The sequence below is a fragment of the Siniperca chuatsi genome, linkage group LG14, assembly GCF_020085105.1.
Source record: "Siniperca chuatsi isolate FFG_IHB_CAS linkage group LG14, ASM2008510v1, whole genome shotgun sequence".
Lineage (NCBI taxonomy): Eukaryota > Metazoa > Chordata > Actinopteri > Centrarchiformes > Sinipercidae > Siniperca > Siniperca chuatsi.
In genome coordinates, this window is record NC_058055.1 from 24,250,307 (window position 1) to 24,273,002 (window position 22,696).

The 22,696-nt window shown below is 38.3% G+C and overlaps 1 protein-coding gene across 3 annotated transcripts; it reads left to right on the forward strand.

Moving 5' to 3' along the window:
• The first annotated feature begins 246 nt into the window (after positions 1-246).
• rcc1l (RCC1 like) lies at positions 247-17,399 on the forward strand. Of its 3 annotated transcripts, none has more exons than XM_044221441.1 (12): positions 247-306; positions 1,501-1,786; positions 2,914-3,043; positions 4,220-4,348; positions 5,939-6,005; positions 7,403-7,454; positions 7,927-8,011; positions 10,110-10,291; positions 11,911-11,998; positions 13,533-13,706; positions 15,208-15,293; positions 15,955-17,399. In XM_044221441.1, exons 2-12 carry the CDS (start codon positions 1,502-1,504, stop codon positions 16,030-16,032), a joined length of 1,356 nt encoding a protein of 451 aa, XP_044077376.1. In that variant the 5' UTR covers positions 247-306; position 1,501; the 3' UTR covers positions 16,033-17,399. The 3 variants fall into 3 exon arrangements, with proteins under 3 accessions (XP_044077376.1, XP_044077374.1, XP_044077375.1); XM_044221439.1 differs by having other exon boundaries at positions 253-495; XM_044221440.1 differs by having other exon boundaries at positions 253-442.
• The last annotated feature ends 5,297 nt before the right edge of the window (positions 17,400-22,696 follow it).

Below are 22,696 nucleotides of genomic sequence, written 5' to 3' on the forward strand. Positions count from 1 at the left end.
AGTTGCAGTCTGATACAAAATAGTTAGAAAAAATAGCTCCACCTCAACCAACTACAACAGTAAAATCCTGCTTTTACATTAATGCATCAGTAATAATAATCTAATGATATAATATATAATCAGTCACAGGGAACATTGTACTACTTGAAGTACATTTTGAGTAGGTAAGTTATTATGTTATACACTCCGGTACAGTAGGTGGCGCAATGCTTCTCTAATGTAACTAATATTTACAGTAAAACGGAGAAGAAGTAGAACCGTAGAGGAACAACAGCGTTTCCCCTTGCTGGGTTAGGTTAACTAAAGGTAAACAAACACGCGATAATGACATTGAAATATATTATTAACATTTCCGCTGGTTCACATTAGTTTTTGTACAACACAAGTTCGTTCTTCAGTATGTGGAACACATTATAAAACCCTGGTCTTTCAGGAAGCAAAGGTAAGCTCACCCGAGCTCATTGGCTGCATGTGGAAAAGCGGAGAGAACACGAGGTGAAACTCCGTTCGTATTACTAATAATTTAACACTCCCGTGAATATTTTCACATTTACATTTTTATTAAAACATGATACATTACCTTAAACGAATGATTAGGAGCCGCTATCCCATTCGGCACTAATCAGATATACTAAACGTATCTTATTTTAGGATCATTTTAACCTAAATTGGTCGTTTCACGTGTTTACCCGTTCATCGGTGTCAACCTACGTTAGCGGCAGCAGTTACTACGGGGCCCGCTGGTGGTGAGGTGGTGAAAAGATGACATTTAATTAAAATATAGAGCTGTTTAGTAGACTTGCAGCATGCCGAATTTACCAGTAGACCCTGACCATTCATGGAAGTCTTCAAAGTCCCCACTATCATATATTTAATTTTCAACAAGAATAAGGTAGCATTATTTGTCAAGATAAGTGAACGGAATTTGGCGCAGTTACATTTTCTCTCCCTAATACAATACGTACAGTTGTACGGTTGCCGCCTATTAAAACTAAAGCTTAAATATTTCTACAAGCTATATTTTTGAAAGATGTCTTGATGATTCATTTACAAAATTTCTAAGTGCCACTGTTTTTCAACATTATACTTTATATAATGTGTTGTTTCTGCAAAGGTAATACAAGATGTTTGCAAACATTTGTCTATTTTTTACTATTTATTTCACACTGATTTAACTTTATCTAATGGAACAACTGTAATGGTGTACAATAAGGGAAATTATTAAGTGATAGTACAAATCATACTGATATATTTGAACTTGAAATCATGAAAATAACCTCCCTCTATAAAATTAAAATGTTTAAAATTGGCTTCTCGATTTGTGGATTGTACATTTGTCCTTGCTGAATGAAGTTTTTATGAAAGTTACAGTACATCCATCCATTCAAGTTTAACCAAACCAGCTGGATTATTTCTGCCTCCAAACCAATACTTCAGATTGTGTTAAGTTTACCTGCTGTTCATTACAGTTTTGTATCCCTGTCTTGTCTCTTTCTACAGGATGGCTTTTCCACGTGTGCGACTGTGCGCTCGACACATGAGCACAGAGCTTCGAGTCTGTGGTTTTGCGACACTCAGTAAAGCATCCAGACCCCAGGAGAAAAGCAGCAGTGGTCCAGTTTTTCAGTATGTCGGCCAGCACAAAAAGCCCAACCACAAAGTGTTCGTATGGGGCTTTAGCTTCACCGGTGCTCTGGGTATCCCCAGCTTTGTGGTGCCTGACAGCGGCAGGAAGAAGCCCCGCAAATACCAGCTGACTCCTTACCGGCTGGAGACGGCAGAGCAGGTGAAATCAGCATTACTTTATTGAGCTTCATATGGAGCCTCACGGGTTTGGGTCTTGGATATACAGAACATGTCGGTGATTATTGTATGTAAGTGTCATTTCATAAAGATATCAGCCACATGGTGCATTTTAAATCAAATCAGGTGCACTGCTGCAATCATTGCAGCCTGGAAAATTTAAGTACTGCAAAGTATTTTTTGCTCTCCGCTCTCAAGTCTGATTTACTCACAGTAACTGCTGCGCTGCTCGATCAATATGAAATGGGCTGTACTTTATTTTAAACCTTGACTAATAGGATTTCTTTAAAAAAAATTATAATTTATATGCTTTTATGAGCAATATGGCCTTTTTAATCATTAATTAAGTACACAGTTTTGATGCCATTATTTTTCTATTTGGCACAAATGATGTCTTAAACCCCATTTGGACAGGATTTATTTCTTTAGGGGAGGTTGAGTGATTTTAATCAGAGTGCCCAGAGTGCATATGTTATATGTCAATATTTCACCCACTACCCCAGTAATAACTACAGCTCTATTTGCCTTTAATTATGGACTCTATGAAGAAGGAAAATAAGCTGTTATAATGACGTTAGAAGTGATTCTGTCTCGACTAGTATGCCTGCATGATTTTATACGTAGCTATAAACAATGTCAACGTCTTTCTGTAAAAGCATAATAGGAATTCAGAAAGAGCCATTTACACTGTCTGTGTAAATAATTAAATTGCTGATAAATATTTTAATACTACTAATATTAATAGTAACATTAAATTATTTTTTTTTGGTAAGCCCTCTGGTAGTGGAAGTCACATAGTCACATATCCATATATACAGCTCCAGTAATTTGCAAATGCCGGGCAAGCATTTTATTACCCATCTTCCCCTGTAATATTATTACCACCAGTTATCAGATCAATCCTAGTGTGCTGGACATAATTGATTGATTGAAGGATAAGATTACTCTTATTGCAAAACATATTAAAATCAGCACGTTTGATGATGGTTGAAACAGGAGCCCAAGTCTTCAGTCCATTTTAGAACAGAAGACCGTTAGTTTGACAAGGCGTGGACGTGTTAAAGTAGCTTTGTAATCGTGAACTCACTGGCTGCTCTTCTTCTGTTGTAGATCTCTTCTGCTGCTTGTGGTTACGGCTTTACTCTCATTGCCTCCCCGACCAAAGATGTGATCAAGCTGTGGGGCATGGGCCTGAACAAGGACTCTCAGCTGGGCTTCCAGCGCACGCAACACAGCCGCCGTAAGACAAAGCTGGACTGTTGATACAAAACCAAAAATACTGCTGCCCTCCACTCTGCTTAACTTACTTCAAAACGAATTTAAAGCTGCACTAATCAATATTATTATATTAACTATGGATCAAATGATTATGTGTAGCGTGGAAGGTGTCACTCGTGGTGAAGAACCCACAGAGAATTATCACCAGGCTCTGCGGGGCGTTTGAGTGTCTTTTAGCGGGTTGTTTTGCGCTTTACGATCTTGTTCACCATCACATTACAGGATAAAAGTAAAGTGTCTGCACAATGGAGATTAGCTCCCAAAAACTTTATTTGACTGAAAGAGGCAACATTTCGACCATATCGGGTCTTCATCAGGCAAATACCCAACATGACAAAGAGCATAGAGGTGTATATATAGACACCAAATTGGTGACATCTTACAGACGTCATTATATGTACAATTTATGATAGGACTTGATACATGGTCAAAATAAAATACATTGTTGTGCCTGAATAAATCACAAAAAAGCCATGGTAATCACACAAAATCTAAATTATTTGTTGTAAAAAATATATTCCTGAAAAAGCGAGTTAGAGCATAACAAGGCAATACTTTACAAAGTTCAATCTACAAAATTCTTAAACGTTATTAAGATATTTTTTGTGATGTTTTTGTTTCAGGAACTGATAATGTATTTTGTCTTGCTTATGTATAAAGTCCTACCATGAATTGTACATATAATGACGTCAGCATGATGTCATATATATATATCTATAGATATATAGATATATATATATATATAGAGAGAGATATATATAGATATATAGAGAGAGATATATATAGATATATATATATATATATATATATAGATATATATATATATATACTTTGCTCTTTGTCATGTTTGCCATTTTCCTGTTGAAGACCTGGTAGCGACGAAACGTTGCCTTTTCAGTCCAATATAGTTTTTTGGGAGCTAAAATCCAGTGTGCGGACACTCCTTCATGGCATAAACACTGGATGGGATGTGCACACAACTACCTCTCTGTTAATGTCACACTAGAGTCCACACTGTTTGACTGACAACTGGAATTTGTTGGTTCAAGGTTTTTTGAGAATTACCACATGAATAACATCAGTGCAGCATGCACCCTGCCTTCCATTTCTTACCTTTTCTGATGCTCTGTCTCTGTAGATCAGAGCTATGACTACGTGTTGGAGCCCTCCCCGGTGGCTCTGCCTCTTGTCGAGCCTCTGCAGACCAGAGTGGTTCAGGTCGCATGTGGCCGCGCTCACTCTCTGGTCCTCACCGACCAAGAGGGAGGTAAGACACTCACACTCCCTGCGCCAGCATGAAGCCAAACCCACAGCTAGCTGCTGTACACATTGTTCAACTTGTACAGAAACAACATCAGGCTAAACTTTGCTATATATCACTGAAGACGTGGCAGCCGAGTGTTCGTCACAGCTTATGGGAAGAGGAAGAACACCTGGTATTGTGTTGTTACCAACCACCTGTCACACCATGTGTCCTTTTACATCCTCCGCCCGCCACTCACTGAAAATGAATGATTATCCAGCAGCTGTTAAATCTCTAAAAAGCCCATTAGAGTCTTCTGGTACATTCAGTAAATTAGCATACAGATGTTCTAACGAGCACCATTTTAAGTCAAAGAAAGCGGAGTTTGTCGAATGGCTTCATGCCTCTTTTGCTGCCCTCCACAATGTTTAATGTTCGTGGATATTTTATTTTATTTTATGAATTCTATTGAAATGATTTTTCATCGTTTTGGATATTTGCCAAATAGTAAACTGAATATCTTTGGATTTTGAGCTGTTGTCTGGGCAAAACAAGCAATTTCAAAATGTCAAATTGTGATGGGCGTTTTTCACTGTTTTAGGATATTATATAGAGCAAACGGTAAATAAAAAAAACTATCAGCTGATTATTCGAGAATAAAAATAATCCTTAGTTGCAGCCCTAGTGTCATCTATTAAGATTTTTTTACGTTCAAGGATACTGCTCTTGATATTATGTATTTTTCTTATCTAACAAGTATTTTCTGTGAAGCCAAAGTCTGATACAGAATATTCCTCTGTGCCAAAGAGCCCCATTGTTGTCCAAAAACTATTAAATACACATAATTGAGCCGCACTGTTGCACTGGGGGACATGTTCTTTCACTACCATCAACATGGCCACTTCAGCCCCAAATTCACAGTCCTGCGGCCAAAAATGCTTACGTAAAGAATTACATCTTCAGTAGGAACAAATGGGCTTGGGGCTGAGAGGGAAGAAAGGTTGAGAGACGGACTAACACACAGTTTGTTTTGGTCTTTTCATGGGATTTGTTGACAATAAAATAACACCAGACTTATCCTTTAAGGCGTACATGTTCTACCTGGCATATAACCTTTTGCTGTTATGCAGCAGCATCTAATCACCAGATTTCTGACTGTAGTTTGGCCTGATGAGGGAGAATGACTTGTATCATCACTAACCTTTAGTGTAATTCAGTAAGGTCTTTCACATTAATAGGAAAACTTAAGTATATGTGAATAACAGGACCCGACTGTTGCTAATGAAGCTCAGCAGTTGCTTACTCAGACTCCCTTGTGGTACAAATTTATCAACTTTTATCAAATTTTCTCCCACAACAAATTTTAACTGAAGTCAGTGGGGAATAAAACTAATAAAAATGTAATTGTGTTTTTTATCATTCAAAGGTTGCTTTGGGGCTTTAACTTTTACTACAGTCTGGGCCTGAAGCAGCTTGAATATGAGAATAAAACTTTTACATTGCACATAAATAGATAGAAATAGAAATATTGATATATTAAATTTAAAAAGCTCAGGCGCCATATACAGGATTTAAAAAGTCAAAAGTCCCTCACCTCTCTGTTCTCTCTTACAGTTTTCAGTATGGGCAACAATGCGTATGGCCAGTGTGGAAGGCGGATAGTTGAAGATGAAGTCTACAGGTGTGTCCTGAAGCGCTCTGCACACAGAAACACAGCAGTGTCGCTGCTTAGTCAAATATTTCAAGATCATTTTACTGTATTTTTGTACTAAGCTGATGTTTTTTCATGTCAGTGGGAAACATTTTCAGTCTCATTTGCTGCTTTTGTCAAATGCTCCAGTTTAAAGAAAAATCCTGGTTTATTACATTTTGGGTCTTGATTTCATTGTTGAGATCTGGGAACACAACGACACCACTAAAACAAAGTCAGATGAGGCAACTATAGTAATGTCATGTTCATATCATTTAACCCATAAAGTAGTAATGGAAAAGATTCCCATGTTTGCGACATACAAGCCTTCACGTCATCGGACAAGACAGTTTGCAGAGTCATGGGAGTCTTAGAAAGTACTGTGCATGCTCAGTAGAGAACTATATCTATTAAATTAGCATTTAATTACCTTAACGAGGGATTCTTGATGATGTTTGTTGTTTTTTCTTAGACACTCCAGTATACACCAAGTCAGATATATTGGACCCAGTCGTACTTTGAGCCCGACTGTTCGAGGTAATTTAGAAACAGTTTAATTACATAGTTTGTCAGCAGAGAGCGCTGACGAGTTAATTTTTTTACCGGTCAGTACATATCTTGGTCATAATACTTCAATAACCAAACTTAAGAGATTCTTATCAGAAAAATGTGTTTATTTGTTTATGTTAAAAGGCAGACAAAGTTAGTCTGATGGATGTTTACAGCGGACAGTTTCACTTTGTTTTCTCTTCCACGTAAGTTTGACTAACCTGGGGGTTTGTTTACATCCTGTCTGATTATCTGACTGCTCATGTTTCTTGCCACATCTTGCTTCTTTTTAGCAATGTCGCCACATTTCCAGGTCTATAGTGTTATTATTACCAATTAGAAACTATGAAAATAAGACCCAGGCTGTACAAAAATACTTAAACGAAACTGTCTTTATAATGTGTTTCTCCCCTTAAGGAACCAGTCCAATCGCACAATCTCAGAGTCTGATAGATGTCTTCAGTTGGGATCATTGTCTTAAATTTCATTCAAACCTCCATTTTAAAGTTCCAAAATATACTTGAACCTAAGGGTGGAGGTTCAGTCTTAACTTTGGGAACAAATACACTGTATACTATATAACACACTAAACGTAAGGGTTACTTGCTTAGCTATTTCTGAAGCTTTGTACATTTTAAAGCCACCCTACCCTACCTGTTGAAAAGAATAATCCACTTCAGGTTGTTTGCCTCAGATATATTGTTCACCTGTGACTTATGTTCTTGCAAATACAAGCGTGAGGTTAAAGGAAGTCTGAGAGAGAAGGATGTAACCTCTCTCGAAGTTGCTTCCGTCCTCGAGTGATGGATCGGTTGTTTCTCTGTCTCACGTTCAAACAGTGGCAGTCACATCATTCACAAGATGGAAGGCTTCAGCAGCAGGGTCACCCAGGTGAGTGCAGCCTTTGCCTGAGCTGTGATGACAGATGGTTCTGGTTGTAGTATGTGTTATTCCCCCTCCTGTACCCGACCTTCAGGTGCACTCACATCCAGATTGTGTCCAGATACCATGTAGCTGGATCACGCTAACACCTGCCCAGTGTACACCTTAAAATCTAATGTGGCTCTACTGCTATACTGACCACTTTCTCTCTCCATTCAGTAAATGCCTAATTCACATAACAGTCCATTTTTAACATGCTTGTTAGTTTAATCTTACCTGTTGGATGAATTTTAAATTAATCTTACCTGTTGAATTTAACATTTACACTTGTAAATGTGCCTAAATGTGACTCTCTGGAGTTGGTTTAGGTGATTGGATTTCGAATCATGTGTGTAGTGTGCATCTACATGCAGATTTAATGTCTTTTAACACCATTAATATGGGATTTGATCCCTGAAGATTCATCTCTTTTTATTTTCAGGTGGCATGTGGACAGGACCACAGCCTTTTCCTCACTGAGACAGGAAAAGTGTTGGCATGTGGATGGGGCGCAGATGGACAGACGGGTCAGTGCACTTATTGGGCCCTTAACCTTGAAAGCCAGATGAAAAATGTGTTTGTGTCTACTCCACAGTCGCCACTTCTGCTACAGCGAAGTTGAACAGAGACACAGTTAAATAACCACAAACTACAGGATATCAAAACATTGTAAAACCACCTCAGAGTACTTGGATTATTATAACCTTTACTTAATCAGGTAATCTCTGTGAGATCAAAAGCTCTTTTGCAAGAGAGACCTGAGTACAGCAGAAGAAACAGAGCAGAGATAAGACACACAACAAAACAATCACACACATCTCTAAAAATGTTCAAAATTAAAAGTTTAAATTCATTCAGTGTGATGAACTTTCAAGTTTTGAAGTCCTTTTGAGATGTGAGATACTGAAGCATCTAGTAGGAGACATTTATGAAGAGAAGTGAGTGTGTGTGGTTCTCTTCTTCTTGTTAGTGAGGAACAGCCTGTTTTTTCACATAGTGCACAGTGATGAGTACGATATTTGTCTCCTGTTAATAAACACAGGTCACAATGATAAACTGAATCAAGTTGTTTGAATGTGGAATGAGCAGCATGAGAGTGCAGGACAATTTCCTGTCCTCGAGAGAAAAACATGCTTTATTTCGATATGAGAAACTCCTTTTTATCTTCGGATTCTGCGCCAGTTCCTCCATACGAGGTTTTAAATTAAGACTGCTATCTCTAAATTCTCATTATAATCTCAGAAGACTGAAAACTTCAATTTCAGTACCATTATGTATGGATGGCAGGAAGATGTAAAATAGAATTATGGGTTCTTGAGAATAAAACATTTTGTCTCGTCAGCATTCAGTACAAGTTTGAGGTTCTGCAGAGATGTCTGATGGTGACACAGTTTGTCCCAAACGTCTGTCTCCTTTTGCAGAATCTTGTCATTGCTGCTTCCAGCTCAGTCAGTGGCCACAAGTCCCGCTCCATCACAGCTAAAAACTTCAGTTTCAGTGTCATTATGTATACAGAATATATTATTGTATACAAGGAATCAATATACTTTACTGTTTTGTACTAACAGGAAATTAAATTAATTAAACTGTAAGATAAAACAAAATATTTTTCAAAGATTTGATATTTACATCTTGTTTTCTAAGATCTTCCTCAAGCTGTGTCACCACCGTCCTCAGTGCGTTTTTAATTTTTGTAGATGTTAGCAGCTCCTTTAGTATGCAAACTGGCTGTTTTTTTCTTTAGTGTACTTAATACTGTTTCACTTTCCTAGTGTGAATTCACTACATATTGAAAACCTACTTATATTAGTCTGTGTTATGGACTTGAGAAACAGCTCTAGTCTTAATTCTTTTAGTTTATTCCTGTCATATGTAGAATTCAGCTGCCATCGGATGAGGTGATACTAGATTCAGATGTTGGACAAGATGCTCTAAAGAACTAACTTAGGAGTAAAAAAAGTTCCTCACTGAATTTCACAAATAAGACACATTTATCAAGAGACTTACTACTACTTACAGCAAAGTGTCAGAGCATCCTTTAAAAGCAGCGCTCAAGTGATCACACGATTAATCACATGTATGCTCTGAGCAGAAATCAGAGGCAAGGATGTACCTCATGGTCTGCCCCATTGTTCATTGTTTTATAAAAGACATTTTACTCTGATAAAAACATAAGTAATATTTTATTTGTGTGAAGTCCTTAATATCTCCAGTAGCAATTATCATGTGAAACTAACATCAATCTCATACATTTATAATATATAAACAGGGATAAAATACAATGAGATTGGCTGAAATGGAAACAAAAAGAAAACCAAACTGGAGCAGGAAAGAAATGCTGCTGCTGGTAGACGAGGTACATCAGAGAAATCATATAATAAGGAAAGTGTAGTACCACATTGACAAAAGCAGAAAATGACCTCTGGAGCTCTCTTAAATTATTATTTAAATTATTATTTTTAAGACGTAAGAAATTTGATTAACAGTTTTATTCTTGAGTTTATGCGTAGAAGTAACAGTTGAGGATTTTTGTTTAACTTGTTTTTTTTTGCTTTATTTTTGTTTTATTTTACTTTTAGCGGTTTGATAAATCTGCGCCCTGTGTCGTTCTTCCTCATCTTCCAGGTCTGGGACACCACAACGTCAGCTCGAGTCCGGTGGAGGTGGGAGGGGATCTGGCTGGGGTGGAGGTGCGGCAGATCAGCACCTATGGAGACTGCAGCCTGGCCGTGTCCAGAGATGGACAGCTGTATGGATGGGGCAACTCTGAATACCTGCAGCTGGCCTCGGTCACTGAGGCGACACAGGTGAGAGGAAACTAACATGTAACATGTGGCTGATACAACTACACAAAGACAGGACACTAGAATGGCATGTTTTGGTATCTGTACTGGGCCTCTGTGTTACTGCTCATGTGGCACAAAGAGTTGCTTGATGGCTCTGTTGGGTTCTACAGTATTTCCGCCTGTCAGTCACCTGTCCTGGCTGTCAAAAGGTCTTTCCCAAGCTGCTCGGTTCACAGCAGTCACTAGTCAAATACACAACACAATTTAGAGCCATAATCCGAAGCCTTTCCTGCATTTTTCTGTTAACTGCACAAACTTGTCGTAAATCGCTAGCTTTAACTTGATGCATATCACCTGTTCATGAGGAGCTGTCGTTGGTAAAATGTGACATTTTATTAGTATAATCGACATGCCCTGAAATTGCTGTATTAGGCTGCCAGTTCTGCTCCATTTGTCGGTAAGTTTCTTTCACAAAAATGTCACCCACAAGTAAAAAGAAGGACTTGTGGAGCTTGAAGTCCTGCAGACTTAAAATCTTCAAATCAGCAGATAAAACCTAATAAATTTAGCAGTGTCAGAAGTGACATTAGAGGAATTAAAAAATATTACTACAGCTGCCAATGCCGTGTCATTGCAGGAGGCGATAAAAGAAACAGTCACAGAGATGGACGACAGATTTCATTACTGTAGATGATGTTACACTTCAGTGGTGGAATGTAACTTAAGTACAACTTTAAGGTGCTTGTACTTTACTCATTTTATGCAACTTTATACTTTAAAGCTAAACAGTACAATTTTTTTTTGTTACTAATTACTTTTCAGATTAAAAGTTTACATGCAAAACATATGATGCAGTGCTTTATTCCTAAAGTAACCAGTGGTGTATGAAGTACCTCAAATCGGCTAAACATTGACAAATTACAACATAAAGTAATAATATACAATAATACAATGTATTATTAATAATATAACACACTGAAAGGAGAGTTTCTGCTTAATGAGTTTTTACCTAAGTAACATTTTGAATGCAGGACTTTTACTTGTAATGGAGTATTTTTAGACCCTGAGGCAGCTGTTGGAGTGAGAGAACTATTGAATTGCAGATGTTGTCATGAATAAATACTCGTGCTTTGTCACACCTCTGGTAATCCATGATTCAAATCACACTGATAGGGTTAACAGAATATTACTTTTATATTGAGCTTTATTAATTTATTTTAGTTGATTTCAGTAACATATTTACACTCCCAATTCATTCAGATTAAGGCATTATAATTAAAACAAGTTTCCCCCTTTGGAGAAAGGCAGGCTGTCTTTATATTACTGCTGTGATGACAGGTCAGGACAACTCATAAATGTCCTTCGTAGCAAAGAAAAAAAAATCTAAATATGCGACAAGTTGTCTTAAATCACTCGTACATGTCACTAAAGAACAAATCTGTTTGTACGAGTGGGTCTTGCATGAGGCCCAGTGACTGGATGCAACAAGAGGAAGACAGTCGCCACATCGTAGAAGGGGAAAAAAGCCATATACTAGATGAATAATAGTATTTGGAAATACAAGACGGACCAGCAGCAAACGTATCCATAAGCAACAGTTATTCACCGTCACTGACCTCTTGTTTATCCTCATCTTTCAGATCAACTCTCCTCGACACCTTCCTCTGAAAGGCTGCGGAAAGGTGGTTCAGGCAGCATGTGGAGGCACACAGGTGGCCGTTCTCAACGGTCAGTTCACACAAATACACCTGAAAACACAATTCAGATGTGGACAGAGTGTGTTTGAACTGTGAGCATGAAGTACAGAGCTGCAAATGAAAAGGCTGTTTAGATGTAATGGCTGCATTAAGGAGCTCTTTATGAGATTTAAGTTATTTATCAATTTGTCATCATATTTTTGCATATATATATAACTTGAGTTACCCAAGTTTTTTTTTAACTATACACATAAAGCCTTCACATAGAAATGTTGCTGTTAATTTCCATAAGTTTCTACTTTGCCGCTGAGAGAAATAGTGAGTTAGGAGAAATCCTTGCTGAAAATAAGTGTAGCTTCATAAATATCTCTTTTAGTCCTAGTTGAACCTTCAGCACGATTCCTTGGGGGTGGTACGGAGAAGACGGATAAATAATGGCCCTGATCATGGGAACACAGCTATTTAAAAACCAGATCATATAAACACACATTTGTTTGAGTGTGCTTTTAGCCTTGCTAGTGGCGTGGCTCTACGGACTGAAATATCTCAACAGCTATTGGATGGATTGAGATGAAATTTTGAACAGACCCATGTTTTCCTGAGGATGAAACCTATTGAATGAATCTTGTGCCTAAGTGCAGCCTCACAGAGCTGCTAGCATGTCTGTAGACTCTTAACGCTATGTCCCGATTCAATACATACAATGCAATACATCCAACGTCTCACGTATCGTATCTTCCCAAAAAAGACCATGCAGCTGCAGCTCATTCGGACTGCTGCCGCTAGAGTTTTATCCAGGAACACGAGGACAGAGCACATTACTCCAGGTCTAAAATCTTTACACTGGCTTCCAGTTAGTTACAGAATATATTTTAAAGTACTGCCATTAGTCTATAAATCACTGAATGGCTTAGGGCCAGAATATGTCTCTGATATGCTTAAAGAATATAAACCAAGTAGGGCTCTTGGATCCATGGACTCAGGCCAGCTAGTACAGCCCAGAGTCCAAACAAAACATGGTGAAGCAGCATTTAGCTGTATGCAACTGGAACAAACTGCCAGAAGATCTTCGATGTGCCCCAAATGTAGCAATTTTTAAATCCAGGTTAAAAACATATTTCTCTTTTCATGTGCCTATGATTATGATTGAGCTCTAAAACTTGGCACTTTATGGTTTTCTATTCCGTTATCCAAAAGATATAAACACAGTCTAGGCTACTTCCACTATGTTTTTATTCTATTTTATGTACTTTTTATATTACTTATGTTTACTTATGACTCTCTTTTTGATGACTATTTTATATACTTTGTACTTTCTTTTAATTATATTTTATATATGGATGTTCCTTTTTGCTTTTATTTATGTAAAGCACACTGAATTGCCCCTGTGTACGAAATGTGCTTTATAAATAAACTTGCTATTGCTGTCATTTCCTGTTAGTATAAAACAGTAAAGTAGATGATATTTTGGTATACTAACTGCTAAAACAGAATACAATGATGATTGTTATGTAGTACATACTGTTGTATGGTTTATCTATCTATGTGTCTCTGAATCTTTTCAGAAAAAGGAGAGGTGTTTGTTTGGGGCTTTGGCATTCTTGGGAAAGGCCCAAAACTATCCGAATCCTCGACCCCGGAGATGATTCCCTCCACACTGTTTGGACGCTCAGAGTTCAACCCCTCAGTAGCTGTAACCAGGATCAGGTGTGGCCTCAACCATTTTGCTGCAGTGACAGGTAAAGAAACGTTTGTCTTGTCACTTTTCGAGTGTCTTAAAGCTGCACTAGGTCAGATCTCCATGTCAAATCTGCATCACGCCATGAAATAAAAGCTTTACTGATGCTGCTCTGCAAGATTTCTGCTTCACCTTTCAAATATCAGCTTTTATTTTCCTGAGCCTTTTTGTTCCCAGCAAGGATAAGAGATGGGAACATAAAAAACTCATAAACAGCAAAGTCATTCTATCTCATTCAGTCTGAGGTGCTAAAAGTGACTCACAAATGTCTGGAGAAGCAGTTTACTGTTGAGTCAGGTAATTTAGTCTGTTTATGGCACTCAACTAAAAAGTCTGCTGCTTTTCTTGTCTGGCTTTTATCTCTGAAGCAGCGGCCCGAAAGAAGGCGCACCGTCTCCTCGTGGTGTGGGTGAACAGTGAAGGATTGACTGAAAAAACCTTTAAGCCAGTTTTTATTAGTCAAACTTCTAAACCAGGCAACAACAGGAAAAGCTAAGAGCGAAGTGTTTGTACTCTGTTACAGAACTGAACCTTTCCTGAAATCAGTGATTGTTTCTTTGGTTTTAGACAGTGGTGGAAAGTAATAAAGAGTACATTTGCTCGAGTACTGTACTCAAGTTAAATTTTGAGGTACTTGTAGTTAGAGCTGCAGCTAACAGTTAATCGACTAATTATTTCAGCTCTACTTGAGCGTTTCCATTTTCTGTAAACTTGTTGTTTTTACACTTCAACAAACGAGATGTTACCTTTGGACAGAGCCAGGCTAGTTGTTTCACTCAGTCTTTATGCTAAGCTAAGCTAACCGGCTGTAGCCTCATATTTTCCATACAGACATGGTAACAGTGGTATCAATCTTCTCATGTAACTCTCTGCCAGAAAGTGAATAAGCACACAAGTCTGCCTGGAAAGGCTGATTATAATATACTCGTCCTTTGTACTCATGCCAAAATCATAAAAACTGTTAAGTTCAATAAACCTATAATGAGATTATATTATTGCCCCTGTCCTGAGGGTCTGGATCTGGTTTAGTCTGGATCCTAAGTCTTCTTTTTTAATTCCTGCAAAAGCAAATGTATGCCTTGTACTAAAATAAGCTTTCTTTTTACGGAAGTTTGATATCCTCAAAATTTTGACAGTTACTACTTATTGCCATTTGGGGCTTCCAAAATGTGAGTCAGCTTTAAAAAGCAGGTCAACACCAAATCGCAGTTATTGAGTTAAAGCAGCCATTTTCCAGTTTTATCCCACAGAGTGTAATTCACTGTTGACCAAAGGCCAGAAATGCAAAAGTTTCGCCACATGATCAAAAACTAAAAATGCATAATTGGAACCTGCTAACACCTTTTTTGTAGTAAAACGTTTGGTTGTTGTTGTTATTATTATGATTATTGTTATTGTTATATTCTACGTGTCAGACTTGTTCCAAAGTGCAGCTGCTCTGTGTTGAGGCTCAGCAGGCGCTCGGTCTCACAGCGGGCTGATGTTTGATGGTTGCATTGCAGATCGAGGCGAGCTCTTCGTTTGGGGGAAGAATGTGAGAGGTTGTTTGGGCATCGGGAAGAGAGACGACCAGTACTTCCCATGGCGAGTAAGACAACACTGATTCAATATTAGTCATGCAAACAAAGAGTCAACCACACAGCTGACGTACTGTGTAGAGGAACAATTTGTGAGCTTGGAAACATAAGGGTTTTGTCTGACTTCTTCTTTCTTTATCTTTAAATCATCTTTAAAAGTTAGACATTTTTCCAGCAGATTCTTATCATCCCAAGCCCACAAGTCCTTAAAAGTAAAATGAAATGCTTGTAATGAAGTCATTCGTACAAGATGCTGTTTATAAGCAGCAGTATTTGGTAAGATACTGTATGTTTCAGTATCAAAAAGAACATTTTCTGGGTGTGTGAAGAGTCTAAAAATCTCACCACCTGTATGTCCCCTGTGGAGAGTTCGGATAAAAGACTTATATTAGCGCGTCCCCTTGAGACATTTTAACAGGATTTGAAGGTGCAGGGCTCACACTGCCTCTCAGTGTTGCACAGTGTGCAATCCCAGGGTCATTTATAAACTGCCTTTTTTCACGTTCAGAGTTAGAAAAATGTTCCTTCTGCCATCACTGTATGTGGAAGTGCAGAAAGTTCACTTTTTTCTAGTTTTTCTGATGATTAGTCACGTTATCATCTTGATTTTACTCAAACTTCGACTCTGCTCTGCTCCTGTAAGCCGCGTTTCTCTGTGTGATTTTCCATCAGGTGACTGTGCCAGGTCAAGTGGTGGACGTGGCGTGTGGTGTTGACCACATGGTGGCGCTGGTGAAGTCCCTCTTGTGAGCTCCTGTGTTCCTCAGCAGTGGATGAAAAGCTGGATGTTTGGCTGAGCCCCCCGCTGACCCCCGGGCGCCTCAGGGAGCCGATCGGGGCCACGCCAGAGTCTTGAAGCCAGCTGCTCTCCACAGGCGACGGACCCTCGTGTCCCTCCGTCCTCCAGTGACGTCAAGCAGAGTGCAGAGCAGTCGATTCTGCAGCAAACTGTCAAAGAAACTGCTCACTTTATCCTGCATGAAGGCCATATGGGAAAGACATCAAAGGATAGTTTTGGTTTATTACAACTAGAGCTGAAACGATTAGTCAATAAATCGATTCTTTTTTTAAAGCAAAACAGTGAAAAAATGCGAATAATCCTCTGGTTGCAGCTTCTCCAATGTGAGGATTTGCTGCTTTTCGCTGTTTTATATAATTGTAATCTGAATATCTTTTGTTGTTTGGACAAAACAAGACCTTTGAAGACGTCATCCTGGACTCAAGGAAACTGAGATGTGCATTGTTATATAGATTAAACGATTAATCTGCAGATGAATCGATGATGAAAATAATCATTACTTGCTGCCCTAATTACAACTTGGGTTTTATTTTCATTGTTGTTGCGATCATTTCTATCGTATCATTCTATAGTAATTACTTTAGTGAGTGTAACGTAACTGATTGAAATGACGGCCAAAACTATCAAAACAAGTTGTAATATACCGGTACAAGCTTCCTACCAGAAACCACAGTCAGCTCTGAGGAGGTTAACACTGTAAATGTTGTGTTTTGTTTCCTCTCATGTTCATTTGCCACCATACAAGAAAATGACTGTGAGAGAAATGTGGTCAGTGAATTAAGTGATTCAGACTCTTGCGGTTTGGGATTATCTCAAACGAAATGTTGTGGCGCTCTGCAGGCCTATGAAATGTTTGTAAAACATTGTACCAGTTGAAAAGCCAGCGACAGCGTAAACAATCCACAACAAAATGATTATCTCCATTCCAACTGCAAATAGAGGTGAAGGCCCTCTCCCTGGGAGAAAACACATTTTGAGGAATCAATTTTACAGCATGAACTCGTGGCATCAGTAGTGCGTGCATGTTGTGTATGAAAAAGCTCAGTGGGAGAAGCAGAAAGCTACAGAAAACTACAAATATGGCATCCTGACAGTTTGAGAGGATGTTGATTGAGACTGTTGCAAAATGAAACATGATCAAAAGATGTGTTTTCATTGTTTTTAGTGTTTCGTGCCGTACTCCCGGTCTGGATGCATTAGAGGATGAACCCACTTTCCCCACAGTGTTAGTTTGATGCCATTAAATACACAACATGCAATAGAAAATAAACAAGACTTAATATACTGTATCAAAATAAATATATTTTTATTTACCACATCAGTTGTGTGTTAATGAATACTGACATTTTTAATAAAGCTTTATTTTACGTGTCTGTAAAAATCTTAATGATTTCCTAGAAAGTGTCCTGGAAGGGACTATGTAATTTGGCACTAATTATAGAGGAAAATAGAAACTTAATTGGTACACTTACAATTACAGTATAGAAAATGATCAAATAATGCTGCCAAACAGTAACTCATCTTCATCAAAACAGAGTATGCAGTGGTCATTTCCTCAAATTTATACAAATATCAATGAAAAAATAAGTAGAAGAAATGTATTTTCTTAATTCAATATGCTATAAATATAGAGGATGATGACTTTACACTGCAGTAAATCCTTCTTTTATACAAGACAACAGAGGCAAAGACTTTGACAGTGATCAAAAGAGTATAAATGGCATTTCGTTTTAAACTTTCCACCACTGCCATACATTTTGTGGTGGTGGTGAAGTACTCAGCACTTGAGCTGCGAGATGCTCACCAGCATGGTCATGATGTTAAAATAAGGATATACTCTTGCAAACCTATTTTGCGTTGATTCGGTGATCTGTATGCTCAGTAATGAGCATTGAAACGTGCTGTGTTCTGACGTGATTTAGTGCTTTGCACTGTATGCAACGACAGCATTTTGTATTTAAAGATAAGGATTTGTCTGTTTTGCTCATTAAAACTGTTAACTGTGAAACTTGAGCCAAAGCAATTTTAAACTGTAACTAATACCAGTTAGGAGTCTTTTAATCAGTGCACAACAGGACTGTTGCCCATGCAGAAATGTGCAATTTGTCTACAGGCAAGCATACAATTCAACATAGGTGGAGATAACAGTTTCCAATAATAAATGAATGATGAATATATGTTTACTTGGATTTAAATTGAGCAGTTCTTTCAGGGATATTTTTTCTGGAAATCAACAACAGCTTTTAAACCCAAACCGTTTCCCTCTAATTAGTGCCAAATTACATATTTTTACACTAACTTTAATGAAATTATTAGGAAATAACAGACCCCTTCTCAATCATCATTGACACTCTCACACAGCTGATCTTGGCTGTAGCCTTGAGTATAATTTACTGATATTATTAGGCAGTTTCATTCTTCCAGCACAGTGGCTGAGGTCAGTGCAGTCACCCCTGTTCTGTTGTGCTGTGCTCGCTCTTCCCTATTGAGTTCCTCTATTTTGGGGCCATTCATTATTGTGACAACTCGAGGGGGCTCAGAGAGCATAGAAATGTATTTATGACAAAACTACTGAGTGAATATTAAACATACAACCTGGGATCAATCTGCAAGCCAGGATGTGAGATCACACAGGGATGATTTGTAAGTACCGAACAGGTTTGAGAGTAAAAAAAAATATTTTATTCACAATTTTCTCCAGCTGGTTTGAATGTGAGGGCACTTGCTAGACATTTTTGACTAACATACTAATTCATACTTATCTCAGATGTTTCAGTAGACAAAATGAGAAAGGTTAGCATGCTCATTAGAAAGCAGGGTCTATAAGAATGGAGCTTAACTTGTAGGTCAAACCCAACAAATTTTACTCTGTTCTCTTTAAATTTAGTGAGCAAAGGAAAACCCCCACTGCTCACACGGATCAAGTGATAAAATATTTCTGGTATTGAAACATCTACTGTTATTACACCTATGATTCTGTCCTTGTTTGCTCTTGAAAACGTATTCTGTGCTTATACTATATCTGCCCAGTTTAAGCACTAAGGTCTATGATGATGCTGAACCAAAAGGGTTCTAGAGAAGTCCATCCCGTTGAGACCATGTTAAAGGTGTGCCCCGTGGCGTTTTTGACCACTAGTAGCGCTGCAGACACGTTTGTACCATAGACTCTTCGTACAGGCGATTCCCCTTTTTGTTTCCATGTGTGCGGTGTGAGGTAACGCGTCTCACAGTCGTAGCAATGTGCAAACTAAGGCAGGACAGACCACTGCTACCAAGCAGACATAAATGTAAACAATGTATGATTCAAAATATTTTTAAAAATCGGCTTTGCAAATATTTTATGAGGAAGGAAATGCATTCAACACGTTTGCTAGAGCTCCATGATACACACAATATGTTTGGTGAGAAACACTGAATGTAAACAGAAAGTGGAAGCAAGTTGTGAACACAACACTGACACATCATCACCTTTTAAGTTGACATGGTGAACTTGTTAGCAAATAGTTGCTTATTTACACATCCAGCAGTTACGGAGCAACATTATAATTCATTTGGAGTTGTGTTTGTGGCCAAACAGTATCATATTGTTCACGATATAACATGATCATTTTTAATACGATAAAAAAAATCATATCGTGATAATGGCGATGTTTCGACTTGTTGACGTAATGATGTCATACCGTTACGCAGAGCAACAACAAGCATGGCTGAAAGCGAAAATAACATTGCTACTGGCTCCAAGTTAGTTCCAAAAAGGGGAGCGACTTCAGTGGTGTGGATCAGATGTGCTACACACCACAGTAAAATGTAAGAGGTGCAGCAAGATTCACCACCTCAAGCAGAAGCACCCAGTTGAGTACGAGGAGAGCCAAAAATCCCCTATTTTAAGTTCTAAACCAAAAATATTTTTCAGGTATTTTGTCATATTGTCAAGAATATCATTATCTCAGAAATACCCTGAAATATCGTGATATTATTTTTGGGCCATATCGCCCATCCCTACCAAACAGTCCACTCTCTTTTTGCTCTGTTTTTGGTCTCCACCAACTCCTGAGGGAAATATCTGGCTCTTTAGCTGCTAAATGCGTCACCAGTCGCTAACTGTGTCTGTCTGCTGTGCTGGACGGCGCCGTGTACAGAAGGTTTTTAACAGCTGCCTGCTGCGGCTGAAGTGGGCTGTTCAGATAAACAAAGAGGTGAAACTATAAAGCTCCATAAAGCCGAGGGGAGCTGGAGATTCAGGTGATAATTCTCTGCAGGTTCATCACTACGAGTGACCCCTTTCACATTGTTATTGTAAACATATTGATTATAGTACTTGTACTTGAGTAAATGTGCTTTGCTACATTCCATCATTGTAATCAGTTTAATGCATCTAATTTTTGTAGCTTAAAGGGACAGTTCACCCCAAAATCAAAAATACATATTTTTGATTGTGTAGCACTACAGGTAAGAAGAAATATTTGTATTTTTGATTTTGAGATGAATTGTCCCTTTAATATATAACCCCCCCCCCCTTACAAATGTAACACAGTAACGTTTACTCAGAGTACATTTTAATACAAGTAAATTTAAATGCATCACTTTGCTCCGTTTGATCGATTCACATTCTGTTGAGGTACAAGGTCGGCGGTGGGAAATCTCCACCCACAGACATGACAAATCAAAACTTAGCGAGTGAGATATAAACAGCAGTGAGTCAGCACTTCATCCAGACAAAGCCGGATAGCAACAACAACTACACATTTTCCTACATCACACATAAATCACAATGTACAGTTTACTGGTGTCACCTTACAGGATTTCTGGGAATTAGAACTGAAACTTTCCAGTAATTTTTCCCTGAAATATGGAGCCCAGTTGAACCAAATCACAGGCTGCAGGTGTTTCCAACTGCCGGTGTTTGTAACATCTACATTCATTAACCATGACAGTTCATTCTTGACCTTGGAAATAGTACTTTGACAAAATAGTCCCAAATCAAGGTTCCCTTACTAGCCTTTTCTGGAGCTTTGAACCACATCACGTGGTCTTCAACAGTGGATTGAATTTAACTTCTTGTCATGTCTGTGGGTGGAGATTTCCCACCGCCGACCTTGTAACTCAACAGAATATAAATCAATCAAATGGAGCAAAGTGATGCATTTCAATTTGCAGCGATGAGATGCTCTCCTGTTCGCAGCTCTGCTTGAGTTTTGACTTACTTTAATGGTAGTGAGGGGGAACTGAGACGTAAGCAGAGATGCAGAGAGTACTAGAGTATTTTATTCAAGTAAAAGTACAGTTACTTTAAAGATATTTTACTCAAGTACAAGTAAAATTACTTGTATTAAAATGTTACTGTTTCACATTTGTAAAAGGGGGAGTTTATATATTAAAGGTTCACAGTTCACCTCAAAATCAAAAATACTAATATTTCTTCTTACCTGTAGTGCTACACAATCAAAAATATGTATTTTTGATTTGGGGGTGAACTGTCCCTTTAAGCTACAAAAATGAGATGCATTAACATGTTAAGGTATACACAAGTGGAAAAACATCACAATGTTACCGGGTGTAAACCGCACCACAGAGCCCTTATGTCCAAACCAACAATAAATGAATTTTCTATAGACAGACATTTGCAGCCTGAGCATACAGCTGATTACAATGGTGGAATGTAGCAGAGCACATTTACTCAAGTACTATACTTAAGTACACTTTTTAGGTACTTTTACTTTACCTGAGTATTTCCATTTTATGTTACTTTGTACTTCTACTCTACTACATTTCAGAAGGAAATATTGTACTTTTTACACTACATTTATTTGACAGCTGGATTTAACTTGTGGCCCTTTGGAGGGGCCCGACCCCTAGGTTTGGAACCACAGGACTAAATTACCTAACTGTATATAAAGAACTAGCTCCACCTCGAGCACTTACAACAGTAAAATGCTGCTTACACACTGATGCATCAGTATTAATCTAATAATGTCATATATAATAATATATCTGTTACAGGGGCCAATTTTCTGAATGAGTACTTTTACTTTGATACTTTTACTTAAAGCAACTACAAGGAGTTTTTAACTGGTCATGAAACAGTCTCAGTTTAATACTGATGCCTCTATATGACCTACATAAGCAAACAAGACCATCAGCGAGAAGATTGACTATTTCGATATAATTATTCTTAATGCCTGTCACCGGACAAAATCAGACGATTTACGGCATGCAGCCCGGAAGACTCTATGTTTACGTTTTCCCATTTCACAGTGAGTAGTACGTTAGGCAGTTAAAGGAAGCAGGAGGAGTTTTTTCTATAGAGAATTTGATCTTTGACGTTATATTTTGTGGTTATGGCTGATACTGGAGCAGGATCAGCGAAGAGAAAAAGTGACAGTGACAGAGCACGGGCGAAAACACGAGTCAACCTTGGTCGGTCAGATGGAGAGGTTTGCGGGATTTGAAAGGATTCAAAACCAATCCCAAATTGGCCCTCATAGACAGGTATGTAATATGTCTATTTTATTTGGCTGTGCACAGTCCATGGTGGACATTACTGCAAAACAACTGGCTTATAGCGTAACATTTAATGTTGGCCTTGCTACTGAGCTATATCTTGCTGTTGGCTTA